Source organism: Pristis pectinata, chromosome 40 (genome assembly GCF_009764475.1).
Source record: "Pristis pectinata isolate sPriPec2 chromosome 40, sPriPec2.1.pri, whole genome shotgun sequence".
NCBI lineage: Eukaryota > Metazoa > Chordata > Chondrichthyes > Rhinopristiformes > Pristidae > Pristis > Pristis pectinata.
Genome location: NC_067443.1, coordinates 9,249,623 through 9,263,371, shown reverse-complemented (window position 1 = coordinate 9,263,371; position 13,749 = coordinate 9,249,623). Strand labels below are relative to the sequence as shown.

Genomic DNA, 13,749 nt, shown 5'->3' with positions numbered 1-13,749 from the left:
CCCTCTGTACATCAATTCTCCCAAGGGTCCTGCCATTTACGTGTGTCCATCTGGTTGACCTTGAACTGAATTGAATAGGAGCTAATGAACCATTCCCATGAATGGAATTTAATCCAGAGAAATTTAAAAAATCTTCTGGGGCAGTGCAGCAAGGCAAATACATAGTGAATGGTATGGGGGAAACAGAGGGACCTTGGAATGGACTTCCACAGAACGTTTAAATTGGCAGGATGGGGAAACTCTTATCATCCAACACAAAGAATATGGGAGCAGGATGGTTTCCTCCAGGTGCTCCAGTTTTCTTCCTCATCCGCAAGGCAAGTTGACTATTGAGAATTATCCTTAGTTTTTTGTGGTAGGAGAATCAGGGAGAGTTGAGGGCCACGTGAAATAGTTATCAGGAGAAGAGTGTGGGAATGGACCTGATAGGATTGCTGAGAGTAGGCACAGGCTCAGTGGCCAGATGGCCTCCTAGGTCATAAGAAGATATGGAATTGTGTATGAGATGGCCCAGGCCCAGCATATTCTTTTAGAGTGAAGGGCAAGGCTGGCAGGATTGGGGAACCCTGGTTGACGAAGGATATTGACACTCTGGTCAGGGAAAAGACAGGCGTATGTCAGGTTTAAGTGAATCCATAAGTCTAACGATAGAGCAGTATAATCGAGGGAAACCAGGAGAGCAAAAAGATCACGAGATACCTTTGGCAGATAAGGTAAAGGAGAATGCTAAGAGATTCCATAAGTATATTAAAAGCAAACGCTTAACTTGGGAGAAATAGAGTTCCTTAAAGATGAACATGGTCATCTATGTGTGGAGCCACAGGAGGTGGGTGAGGTGTTAAATGAATATTTCTCCTCTGTATTTACCATGGAGAAAGCCATGGAAGCTAGGGAATTCAGGGAAGTGAATAGTGATGTCTTGAAACATGTCCACATTACAAAAAAGGGGATGCTGGTGGTCCTAAAGCACATAAAGTTGGATAAATCCCAGGGACCTGACCGAGTGTGGGACATTGTGGGAAGGTGGGAAAGAAATTGCTGGGACCCTGGCTAACAATTGCTTGCATCATTGTTAGCCAGAGTGAGGTGCTGGATCCATGACGAGCTAGGCAATTGATTACAAAATTGCCTTGGTGGAAGGAGTCAGAAGGTCGTATTGCAGGGTTTTTCAGATTGGAGGCTTGTGACCAGTGGTGTTCTGCAGGACTTGGCGTAGGGTCGACTGTTGTTCGTCATCGGTATTAACGATTTGGATGAGAATGTAGTTGGTATGGCTAGTAAGTTTGTGAATGACACCAAAATTGGAAGTATAATGGACTCTGAAGAAGGTTATCTAAGATTACAACAGGATCTAGATCAAGTGGGAAACTGGATGAAGAAATGGCAGAAGAAATTTAACTCGGACACGTGTGAAATGTTGCATTTCGGTTGGTTACTTGGCACGGTAAATGGCAGAGCCCTGGAGAGTGTTGTAGAGCAGAGAGACCTTGGGGTACAAGTACATAGATGAAAGTGATGACCTATGTAGCAGGGTGGTGAAGAAGGCATTTGGCACACTTGCCTTCATCGGTCAGGGCACTGAGTGTGAGAGTTGGGACGTCGTGTTACAGCTGTACAAGATGTTAGTGAGACTGAACTTGGAATGTTGTGTGCATTTCTGGTCACCTAGCTTTAGGAGCTAATGAGATTGCCATTAAGCTGAAAAGGATACAGAATAGATTCAGAAGGATGTTGCCGGGACTGGAGGGCCAGAGTTAGGAGAGGCTGGGGCTTTTTTCCCTGCAGTATAGGGGGCTGAGGGGTGACCTTGTAGAGATTTATTTTATAAATTGATAGGGTGAATGGTCACAGCCTTTTTCTCAGGGTAGGGGAATCTAAAACTTGAGGTGAGAGGGGAAAAATTTAAAGGGGACCTGAGGGGTAACTTTTCCACACAGAGGGTGGTGGGTATATGGAACAAGCTGCCATAGGAAGTGGTAAAGCTGGGTACAGTTACCACTTTTAATAGACATTTGGATAGGAAAGGTTTAAAGGGATATGGGCCAAACACTGGCAAATGGGATGAGCTTAGATGAGAATCTTGGTCAGCATAGACAAGTTGGGCTGAAGGGCCTGTTTCCCTGTTGTATAACTCTATGCTCTCTTCTTCAGGAAGCAAACACAGACAAGTTAACAGCTTTTATCAATGCACTGAATGGAAAGGATGGAACAGGTTCCCATCTGGTGACAGTGCCTCCAGGCCCAAGTCTCGCAGATGCTCTTATCAGCTCCCCCATCCTAGCCGGGGAAGGGGGCACCATGCTCGGACTTGGAGCCAGTGATTTTGAGTTTGGAGTGGACCCCAGTGCAGACCCTGAATTGGCCCTGGTAAGCAGAAGTTGTTCTCTATTTCTTTCTTTGAACACAGAAAAGTTGTAGCAGGAGGGGGCATTCAGCCCTTTGTGTCTGCTCCGTCAGTCAATACAATCATGGCTTATCCTGTACCTCAATGCTGCATTCTTGTTCTCTTCCCCATTCCCCTTTGATGCTTTTTGTGTTTAGAAATCTATCTATGTAAATATATTCCGTGATGTCCTCCACAATCTCTGTGGTAGGGGAATTCCACAAGTTCACCACTCTCAGAGTAAAGAAATTTCTCCACATCTCTCTGAATATCTTATGTCATCCCCTTGTTCTAGACACTCCAGCCAGGAGAAACACCTTCCCTGCATTCAGCTGTGAAGTCCTGTCAGAATTTTATACATTTCAGTATATCCTTTCTTGGGTAAGGAAATCAAAACTGCACGTAGTACTTTAGGTTGACTCTGTGGTTAAGAAGTCACATGGTGTATTGTCCTTCATCAATCGTGGAATTGAATTTACGAGTCGAGAGGTAATATTGCAGCTATATAGGACCCTGGTCAGACCCCACTTGGAGTACTGTGCTCAGTTCTAGTCGCCTCGCTACAGGAAGGATGTGGAAGCCATAGAAAGGGTGCAGGGGAGATTTACAAGGATGCTGCCTGGATTGGGGAGCATGCCTTATGAAAGCAATTTGAGGAAACTCAGCCTTTTCTCCTTGGAGCGACGGAGGATGAGGGGGGACCTGATAGAGGTGTATAAGATGATGAGAGGCATTGATCGTGTAGACAGAGGCTTTTTCGCAGGGCTGAAATGGTTGCCGCAAGAGGATATAGGTTTAAGGTGCTGGGGAGTAGGTATGGAGGAGGTGTCAGGGGTAAGTTTTTTACTCAGAGAGTGGTGAGTGCGTGGAATGGGCTGCCGGCAACGGCGGTGGAGGTGGATACGATAGGGTCTTTTAAGAGACTTTTGGACAGGTACATGGAGCTGAGAAAAATAGAGGGCTATGGGTAAGCCTAGTAATTTCTAAGGTAGGGACATGTTCGGCACAGCTTTGTGGGCCAAAGGGCCTGAATTGTGCTGTAGGTTTTCTATGTTTCTATGTTTTTTTTTCTCTGTCTCTCACTCTCCCGCTCTGTTTGAATGTGGTGACCAGGCAACCCAGAATTTGGATTTGCAGTGAACATTGAATGCAGGGGCATGCAGTGCTTCACTGGCTTGTTTTGAGTGTCATACAAAGTGAGATCACTTTTTTGCATGACATTAAATTGAGAGTCCCTTATGCCCTGTCATTTGCACATAAAATATCTTGCAGTCACTAAAAGAAGAGTTGAGCTACATTCTCCCCAGCATCAACCTGGGTGTTTCTCCCTTGTTTGAAATTTTCTATTCAATGTCAGTTGGTAAACTGTGTGATCTTGATTAATTGCTGTACTTCCCATTTTACAAAAGTGACCTCAAATTAATTCTAATTGGCTGTAAACTGCTGTGGGAGGGAGGGTGCCAAGTTTGTTTGCAGAAGCGCCAGATTGGTCAGTGGTAATTTTGAAGACGTGATTGAAAATGTTGTTCCTCTTCATCCATAGGCTCTCCGTGTGTCAATGGAGGAACAGCGGCAGCGGCAGGAAGAGGAGGCCAGGCGAGCGGCAGCTGTGTCAGCCGTGGAGGCGGGAATTGTGACTCCTACTGGTGACGGTGGGGCTTTTGGCTGCTGCTTTGTGCTGAGGGAGAGGTTGTGAAGCTGGTTGGCAGTTGTCCACCAGTGATTCGCTGCTGTGTGTGTGTTGGTTTAAGGCAGAGCACCTGCTCTTGATCCTATTGACCCAGCTGGCTGTGGTTGGTTGCACAGTGGTGATGAAGAATTGGGAGTCCTTGGCTCCTTCTTCCAGATTAAACATTAAATTCAGCTTCATCCTTGGCTGTTTGCAGCATTTCCTCCAGGGCCATCGAGGGGAGCTCTTCTCCTTGTTTGTCGGTGTATTTTAAATTGCAGAAGGGACGTGCTGACAATCAGTCCCACTCCTGCCCTCTGCTTTTTGTCTGTAACTGCGTTAAGTTCCTTTGTTCAAAACTTTTGTCCAAACCGCATTTAGGATAGTTCCTGAAATCGGCTTCCATCACCTCTGTATGTGGAATTTAGAGCAGGGTCCTAGGAGTAACTGATGGATGTTCAAGAGCAGATGTGTCCTGGGGAGCTAATTCACAGCCATTTGTATTTCTTCTCTCTTGCGCTCATCCCCCTCCCTTTGGTTTAAACTCCTTTTGTAATCTGTCTCTTCTGTTGATGTGGTGGCAGGGGTGTCTGTGTGAGTGACTGGCTGAGATTCAGAGAGAAAGACTTCTCTTTGTTGTCCTTAGAGCCAGATGATGCCCTTCTGAAGATGTCAATAAACCAGCAGGAGTCCCCAGAAACTGGGCTGCCAGATATAAGCAGCATGACTGAGGACGAGCAGATTGCCTACGCCATGCAGATGTCTCTCCAGGCAGCCGGTACAGTACAGAGCGGAAAACCTCACCCCGTCCCTCTCACCGAAACACCTCAACCCCAAATTCCTTTCTAACCACACGAATGGATCTTTTACGCAAGATGAAGTGTGGCCCCTTAACCTCGTGTGACCTGCACAACCCGATCATACTAAACCTGTCAGACCGAGTACTGAATGTAGTCCTGACTCTTATTCTTGCTGACCATAAAGTCTCCTTTCTAACTCACTCCTCTACCCATTCCCATCCTCATTTCTCACCTTTCACAACCTCAGGATATCCCTGAGTGCTTCACTGACAATGAAGCACATTGAAAGTGTCAACTCCTGGTGTAGGAGGTATGGCCAACTTTCCCGTGGGTACATTGTCACAAAGCCGCACGGGGCGACGGACTGACCTGTATCTTTTAATATTGGGTTATGGATAAATATTGCCCAAAGATGCCAGGAAGAACTCTTGTCATCAAAACAGTCCCCACAGGGAACTGTGCACCCTGAGAGGCAACACATCTCACCCAAACATGGAGCACTCTCCTGGTACTGCCATTATCATTGTCAGTGCCATTATCAGCCAGTAAGCTGGGTTTACTGAATTACAACTGGGAGCATTTTGTAGACTGGTACAAGGCAATCAGGAAAATGATTTTAACTTTTGTTCTCCTTTAGAGTTTGGGAGTGCTGCAGATTTATCCGGCATGGACGCTGGCACTGCCATGGACACATCAGAAGCTACTGCCAAGGTACATGTGACGCCTCGCCCCCACCCTGCGCCTCTTATTCCCATGCTGCGCCTCTGCAGCCAACTTTCATCCCCAGCTCTGCTGCAGCTCCTTAATCCAAGTGTAAGATGACTGAGAGTGGACAAGTGACAAAAAAAACAGCTGCTTTTGTTTCTGAATTGCCTACCACAAAGTTGCTGCTTGTGCTTGATAGTCACCCTCAGTGCAGCCAAGATGGGGGATTGTGTCAGAAGGCTGCCAGCTACAGTAGTGGTCTCAGTTGCTTGTCCAGTGTTTTCATTATTTTTGTCATTTGTACTTCTGATGTACTTGTTCTGTCCTATCTTTTACTCCACACATAGTCACATTTTCCAGCCCAGGTCACCTAGTAATGATTAGGTGTATGTACCCATAGTTGGCCGTCTTTGGCACACAAGGAGCACCCAGCTCTAGCCTCTGGCCTCCAAAGCAGGATTTGACCTGTGACCATGAGCTCCACAAACCATTTACCTTCTGCAGTATCAGATTGTGATTTGACTAAACGTTGGAGTTTTCCTATCCCCACCCTCACCTACCCCAAATCTCCCAACAGGAAGAAGATAACTACGATGTCATGGAGGACCCAGAGTTCTTGCAGAGTGTGTTGGAAAACCTGCCTGGGGTTGACCCTAATAACGAAGCTATTCGCAATGCCATGGGCTCCCTGCAATCACAGACTTCAAAGGATGGCAAGAAGGACAAGGAAGAAGAGAAAAAATGAGGTGCTTCAGCTGGTGTCGCTGAGAGAGAGCTTCACTGCATTGCTGCCCACTGTAACCTGGTGCCACAACAGTCTTTTGCAGTAATAGCTGCAAATGGTAGAAATTGTGCTCAGATATCTTTTTATTTCCCTTTTCCTTTATATGCTGTGTAAAAGCTCCTGACCTACAGTGGAATGTTAATAAAATATTCTTCTTGCATTTCTGAATGTCTTGAACTTGCCTCTGAGATCGAGGGCATGCATACCTGTGTGGTTATGAAGGGATGATGTTGATAATGTGCACCTGCGTACATCGTTGGAGGAAGTGTTTACTCATCTTTGGGGAAGAAAAGAATGCACAAGTACCTGTGGGGTGGGAGGAAAAGCATTAAAGCAGGTGTGGAGCATTTAAAGTCATAGAGTCACGTAGCAGGGAAAACGGGCCCTTGTCCATGCCAATCAAGTATTCATCTATACTAGTCCCATTTATCAGAAGTAGGGGTCTATAGTATTCCATGCCTTGGCGATTAAGTGCTTGTCCAATACGAGTCAAAGCTGTACAGCACAGAAACGGGCCCTTTGACCCAATTCATCCACACTGACCATGATGCCTGTCCATTCTAATCCCATTTCCTCACATTAGGCCTATATCCCTTGGCTCTTTTCCTATCCAAGTACCTGTCCGAATATCTTTTAAACATTGTAATTGCATCTGCTTCTACCATCTCCTGGTAGCTCTTTCAGGATATTCACCACTCTCTGTGTGGGAAAAATTTGCCCCTCAGATTTTCTTTAAATTTCTTCCCTCTCACTTTAAACTGATGCTCTCTAATTTTGATATACCCAATCTATGCCCCTTATAAAGCTCCATAGGGTCACCCTCAGCCTCCAAAGCTTCAGCGAGAACAAGCCCAGCCTATCCAATCTATCTTGTAATCGGAGCGCTCCATTCCAGGCAATGTCCTGGTGAATCTCTTCTGCACTTTTCCAATGCTACCACATCCTTCCTGTAATGAGACAACCAGAACTCTGCACAATGTTTCAAGTACAGTCTAACCAATGACGTCCAAACTCTTGTACTCAATGCCTCGGACTATGTAGGCAAGCAGGCCAGATGCTGCCTTCCCCACCCCATCTGCTTGGGTTGCCATTTTCATGCAACTGTGAACTTACACCTGAAGGTCTCTCTACATCAACACCCATAAGGTCCCTCCCATTTACAGTGGCATGCAAAGGTTTGGGCACCCCTGGTCAAACTTACTGTGAATAGCTAAGCGAATAAAAGATGACCTGATTTCCAAAAGGCATGAAGTGAAAGATGACACATTTAATATCTTAAGCAAGATTACTTTTTTTTTCCGTCCTTTACAGTTTCAAAACAAAAAAGGAAAAGAGCCCAAAGCAAAAGTTTGGGCACCCTGCATGGTCAGTACTTAGTAACACCCCCTTTGGCAAGTATCACAGCTTGTAAATGCTTTCTGTAGTCTTTCAATTCTTGTTTGGGGGATTTTCGCCCATTCTTCCTTGCAAAAGGCTTCTAGTTCTATGAGATTCTTGGGCCGTCTTGCACGCACTGCTTCAAACTTTCCTGCGTCCTCACCACAAAATTCAGCGTCAGAAGTTTGCAAAGGAACATCTAAACAAGCCTGATGCATTTTGGAAACAAGTCCTGTGGACTGATGAAGTTAAAATAGAACTTCTTGGCCGCAATGAGCAAAGGTATGTTTGGAGAAAAAAGGGTGCAGAATTTCATGAAAAGAGCCCGGGGCTGGATCAATCATGCTTTGGGCTTGTGTTGCAGCCAGTGGCACGGGGAACATTTCACTGGTAGAGGGAAGAATGAATTCAATTAAATACCAGCAAATTCTGGAAGCAAACATCACACTGTCTGTAAACAAAAAACTGAAGATGAAAAGAGGATGACCTCTACAACAGAGTAACGATCCTAAACACACCTCAATCCACAATGGACTACCTCAAGAGGCACAAGCTGAAGGTTTTGCCATGGCCCTCGCAGTCCCCTGACCTAAACATCATGGAAAATCTGTGGATAGACCTCAAAGAGCAGTGCCTGCAAGACGGCCAAAGAATCTCACAGAACAAGAGGCCTTTTGCAAGGAAGAATGGGCGAAAATTCCCCAAACAAGAATTGAAAGACCCTTAGCTGGCTACAGAAAGCATTTACAAGCTGTGATACTTGCCAAAGGGGGTGTTACTAAGTACTGACCATGCAGGGTGCCCAAACTTTTGCTTTGGGCTCTTTTCCTTTTTTTGTTATTTTGAAACTGTAAAAGATGGAAATAAAAAAGTAATCTTGCTTAAAATGGTAAAGAGATGTGTCATCTTTAACTTCATGCCTTTTGGAAATCAGGTTATCTTTTATTCGTTTAGCTATTCACAGTAACAGAAATTTTGACCGGGGTGCCCAAACTTTTGCATGCCACGGTATATGTCCAACCAGAATTTGACATCCCAAAATGCATTACATCACACTTGTCTGGATTAAATTTCATTTGCCACTGTTCCACCTAACTTTCCAGCTCATCTATGTCCTTCTGTGTCCTTACACAATGTTCTTCACTATCTACCACTCCATCAGTTGTGTCATCAACAAACTTACTTATCAGACCAGCTACATTCTTATCTCAGTCATTTATATCTATTACAAAAAAAGGTCCCAGCACTGATGCTTGCAGTATTCAACTTGTTACAGATTTTCAGTCAGGTAAATGCCCATATACCGCTACCCTCTGCCTCCTAGCAGCCAGCGAATTTTGGATCCAGTTTGCCAACATGCCAAGGATCCTGTGTGCTTAACCTTCTGGACCAGCTTACCATGTGGGGCATTGTCAAAAGCCTTACTAAAGTCTATGTAGCTAACATCTACCATCCTGACTTCATCAATTTTCTGAAGTTAGTATTGTTAGTACTTGTCTCAACCACCCCCTCAGGATTCCAAATACCCTCTGAGTGGCGAAAAAATGTGTTCTCAGATCCCCTCTTAAATCTCTTAACCTTTTACCTTAAACCTGTGTCCTCTGGTTTTAGACACATGCAATTGTGTGACAATCTCAGAATCAAGTTTATTATCAGAAAAATTCCCTTTGTCCTATCCATCCCCCCCTCTTTCTCTGCAACGTGTTTTCTCTCTTTCCCATTGTCTCAAAACTGAAACATTAACTCTATTTCTCTTTCCACAGCTGCTGCCTGAGATACTGAGTTTTTCCAGTATCTTCTGGTTTTATTCTGGATTAAATTGAAATATATAAATAAATAGATTGAAAGATTGAATCCTTATTTCTCATGGCTCAGATGGGACACAGGTTTAAGCTAACTGGTAGAAGGATTAGAGGGACGTGAAGAAATTAGTTTTACTCAGGTTGATTAGAATCCAGGTCTTACTGCTTGTGATGAAGGCAGAAACTCTGAATATCATTAAAAGTACCTGGATGAGCATGTTGTCATAATGGCCTGAATGTATCCTAAATTTCGGGCCCTCCTGTGTCTTAAATTTCTGTAATTCAGGAGCTATTTGTTGTATAGTACAGTACAGGCCCTTCGGCCCACAATGTTGTGCCGACATTATATCCTGCTCTAAGATCTATGTAACCCTTCCCTCCCACATAGTCCCCTATTTTTCTATCATTCATGTGTCTACCTCAGAGTTTCTTAAATGGCCCTTATGTATCTGCCCCCACAACGTCTGCAGGCAGTGCGTTCCATGCGGCCACCACTCTGCGTAAAAAAAAAACTTACCCCTGACATCCCCCTTATACCTTCCTCCAATCACCTGAAAATTAGGTACCCTCGTGTTAGCCATTGTCGCCCTGGGAAAAAGTCTCTGAGTGTCCACTCGATCTATGCCTCTTATCATCTTGTACACCTCTATCAAGTCACCTCTCATCCACCTTCTCTCCAAAGAGCCCTAGCTCACTCAACCTATCCTCATAAGACATGGTCTCTAAGCCAGGCAACGTCCTGGTAAATCTCCTCTGCACCCTCTCTAAAGCTTCCACATCCTTCCTATAATGAAGTGACCAGAACTGAATACAATACTCCAAGTATTGTCTAACCAGTGTGTGGCTTTATTGAGCTGGAACATTATCTCGAGGCTCTTGAACTCAATACCCCGACTACTGAAGGCCAACACACCTACGCCTTCTTAACAACCCCATCGACCTGCGTGGCAACCTTGAGGGATCTATTAACGTGGACCCCAAGATCCCTCTGTTTCTCCACACTGCCATTAACCTTGTATTCTGCCTTCAAATTCAATCTCCCAAAGTGTATCACTTCACACTTATCCAGGTTAAACTCCATCTGCCACTTCTCAGCCCAGATCTTCATTCTATCAATGTCCTGTTATAATCTACAGCAACCTTCTACACTATCCACAACACCACCAACCTTTGTATCATCAGCAAACCCTTCCACATCCTCATCCAAGTCATTTATAAAAATCACAAAGAGCAGGGGTCCCAGAACAGATCCATGCAGAACACCACTGGTCAACGACCTCCAGGCAGAATACGCTCCATTTACCACCACCCTCTGACTTCTATGGGCGAGCCAATTCTGAATCCACACAGCCAAGTTTGCCTGGATCCCATGCCTCCTGACTTTCTGAATAAGCCTTCCATGAGGAACCTTATCAAACGCCTTACTAAAATCCATGTACACCACATCCACTGCTCTACCTTCATCAATGTACTTTGTCACATCCTCAAATAATTCAATCAGGCTCGTGAGGCACGACCTGCCCCTTACAAAGCCATGTTGACTGTCCCTAATCAGCCTATGCTTTTCCAAATGCCCATAAATCCTGTCTCCAAGAATCTTCTCCAGTATTTTTCCCACCACTGAAGTAAGACTCAGCGGCCTGTAATTCCCAGGGTTATCCCTACTCCATTTAAACAAAGGAACAACATTTGTCACCCTCCAATCATCTGGCACTACTCCTGTGGACAGTGAGGACACAAAGATCATTGCCAAAGGTGCAGCAATCTCTTCCCTTGCTTCCCGTAATAACCTTGGATATATCCCGTCCGGCCCCAGTGACTTACCTATTCTAATGTTTTTCAAAAGTTCCAGCCAATCCTCTTTCCTCACGTCGACATGCCCTAGTATATCAGCCTGTCGTACGCCATCCTCACAAACGTCAAGGTCTTTCTCTCTGGTGAATACTGAAGCAGAGTGTTGATTAAGGACCTCCCTTACCTCTTCTGACTCCAGGCACATGTTTCCTCTTTTATCCCTGATAGGTCCTACTCTCACTCTAGTCATCCTCCTATTCTTCACATACATGTAGAATGCCTTGGGGTTTTCCTTGATCCTACTCACCAAGGACTTCTCAAGCCCCCCCTCTAGCTCTCGTAAGTCCATTCTTAAGGTCCCTCCTGGCTACCTTATAACTCTCCAGAGCCCTGTCTGATCCATGCTTTCTAAACCTCAAGTAAGCTTCTTCTTTCCTCTTGACAAGATATTCTACCTCTCCTGTCAACCCTGGTTCCTTCACTCTACCATCCTTACCCTGCCTTAATGGGACAAACCTATTCAGAACCCCATGCAAGTATTCCCTAAATAACCTCCACATTTCCACTGTGCACTTCCCCAAGAACATCTGTTCCCAATTTACGCTCCCAAGTTCCTGCCTAATAGCATCATAATTCCCCCTCCTCCAGTTAAATACTTTCCCATATCGTCTGCTCCTATCCCTCTCCAAGGCTATGGTAAAGGTCAAGGAGTTATGGTCACCATCTCCAAAATGCTCTCCCACCGAGAGATCTGAAACCTGATCAGGCTCATTGCCTAGTACCAGGTTCAGTACGGCCTCTCCTCTAGTCGGCCTGTCCACGTACCGTGTCAGGAATCCTTCCTGGACACACCGAACAAACTCCGTCCCATCTATCCCCTTTACACTAAGGTGGTGCCAATCAATATTATGGAAGTTGAAATCATCCATGACAACAACATATTTTTGCACCTCTCCAAAATCTGCCTCCCAATCTGCTCCTCAGCATCTCTGCTGCTATTGGGGGGGGGGGGGGTGGGGGGTGGGGGGTGGGGGGTGGTCTGTAGAATACTCCCAATAGTGATCACTCCTTTCCTGTTTCTGACTTCCACCCACACTGTGGCACTGTGGATGATCCTTCCAGGGCATCCTCCCTTTCTACAGCTGTGACACTGTCCCTGATCAGCAAAGCCACTCCTTCACCTCTTTTGCCTCTGTCCCTGTCCCTTTTGAAACATTTAAACCCCAGAATATCCGGCAGCCATTCCTGCCCTTGCGACAGCCAAGTCTCTGTACTATCCACCACGTCATAGTTCCACATACTTACCCATGCTGTAAGTTCATCAGCTTTGTTCCTGATAATTCTCGCATTAGACACACTTTAGCCCATCTGACTGCAATTTTGCCCTTCCAACTGCCTATCCCTCCTCACAGTCTTTCTTCACTCTGCATCTACTTCTACATGAAATGAACCAACCTGTCACTTATCTATCACTCTGGTTCCCATCCCCCTGCCAAACTAGTTTACCAGGGGTTACCTTGCACCAATTGACTCTGGTCACCCTACCAAGTTGAAGTACCTTCTCTACATCCCTTTAAACCCTCAATAATCTTAACCACCTTTATTTGCTCATTTCTCAATAATTGAGATATAATTATCTCAATAATTTGATATTATATCTCATATCTCTCAGATATAATATTAGACAAAATCTCTATTCAAAAATCCAACCAGATGACACCACCCAGAGACAAGCACAAGTCCCCTGGAGCAGTATCAAAATACTGTGCATGACCTGATTGTGTTATTCAAGATTCTAAGAGATAGACGGTAAGAAACTTCCCCTCATAACAGAGGTATCTACAATTAGAGGGCATATTTTGGAATAAGACGCCTAGGGGAGATCTGAGGAAGAATTTTTCCCCTCAGAGGGTGGTTGGAATCTGAGCGTGCTGCCTAAGGTGGTGGAGGAAGAGACTCTTACTACATTTAAGTTTGGGCACAGGTGTATGTTGACAGGAAGGAGTTTTAAAGGGGATCTGGGGGTAAAGTTTTTTTTAACACAGAGAGTGGCTGATGTCTGAAACTCTCTGCCAGAGGACGTGGTGGAATCACTATCTTTCAGAGACATTTAGATAGACACTTCCTTCTACCCTTGCCTCAGTGGTAGGATGAGAAGCAGGGACATTTGCTGATGACTGCACAATGTACAGCGCGCATCCAAATACAGCAAAACCTGGGCTGCATGTTTGGGAGGAGAAGCAGAGTTAACGCGGGTCAGAATAATGTCGCACACTTATTGGTCCTGGCTTCCTGTCAATCTTCTGAGCCGGCGGGCTTGCATCTGCCAGTCACCAAGCAGTCTCCATTCTGATTGGCTAGTATCCAGCGTCAACCCCGACCCTTGCCAAATAGGAGGCGGGGAAAGGGCGCAGCTGGCGTCATGACGCAAACAC

At 45.3% G+C, this 13,749-nt stretch overlaps 1 protein-coding gene across 1 annotated transcript in view; it reads left to right on the top strand.

The window, feature by feature from the left end:
* The window catches only part of LOC127587424 (phosphatidylinositol 4-phosphate 5-kinase type-1 gamma-like), a 99,823-nt gene extending 93,322 nt beyond the window's left edge, over nt 1–6,501 (top strand). The window contains exons 22-26 of the mRNA XM_052045721.1: nt 2,152–2,367; nt 3,927–4,035; nt 4,699–4,830; nt 5,490–5,563; nt 6,135–6,501. Coding sequence (XP_051901681.1) covers nt 2,152–2,367; nt 3,927–4,035; nt 4,699–4,830; nt 5,490–5,563; nt 6,135–6,302 — 699 coding nt within the window. The 3' untranslated portion in view covers nt 6,303–6,501. The remainder of the gene's footprint in view (nt 1–2,151; nt 2,368–3,926; nt 4,036–4,698; nt 4,831–5,489; nt 5,564–6,134) is intronic.
* Nucleotides 6,502–13,749: the final 7,248 nt, after the last annotated feature.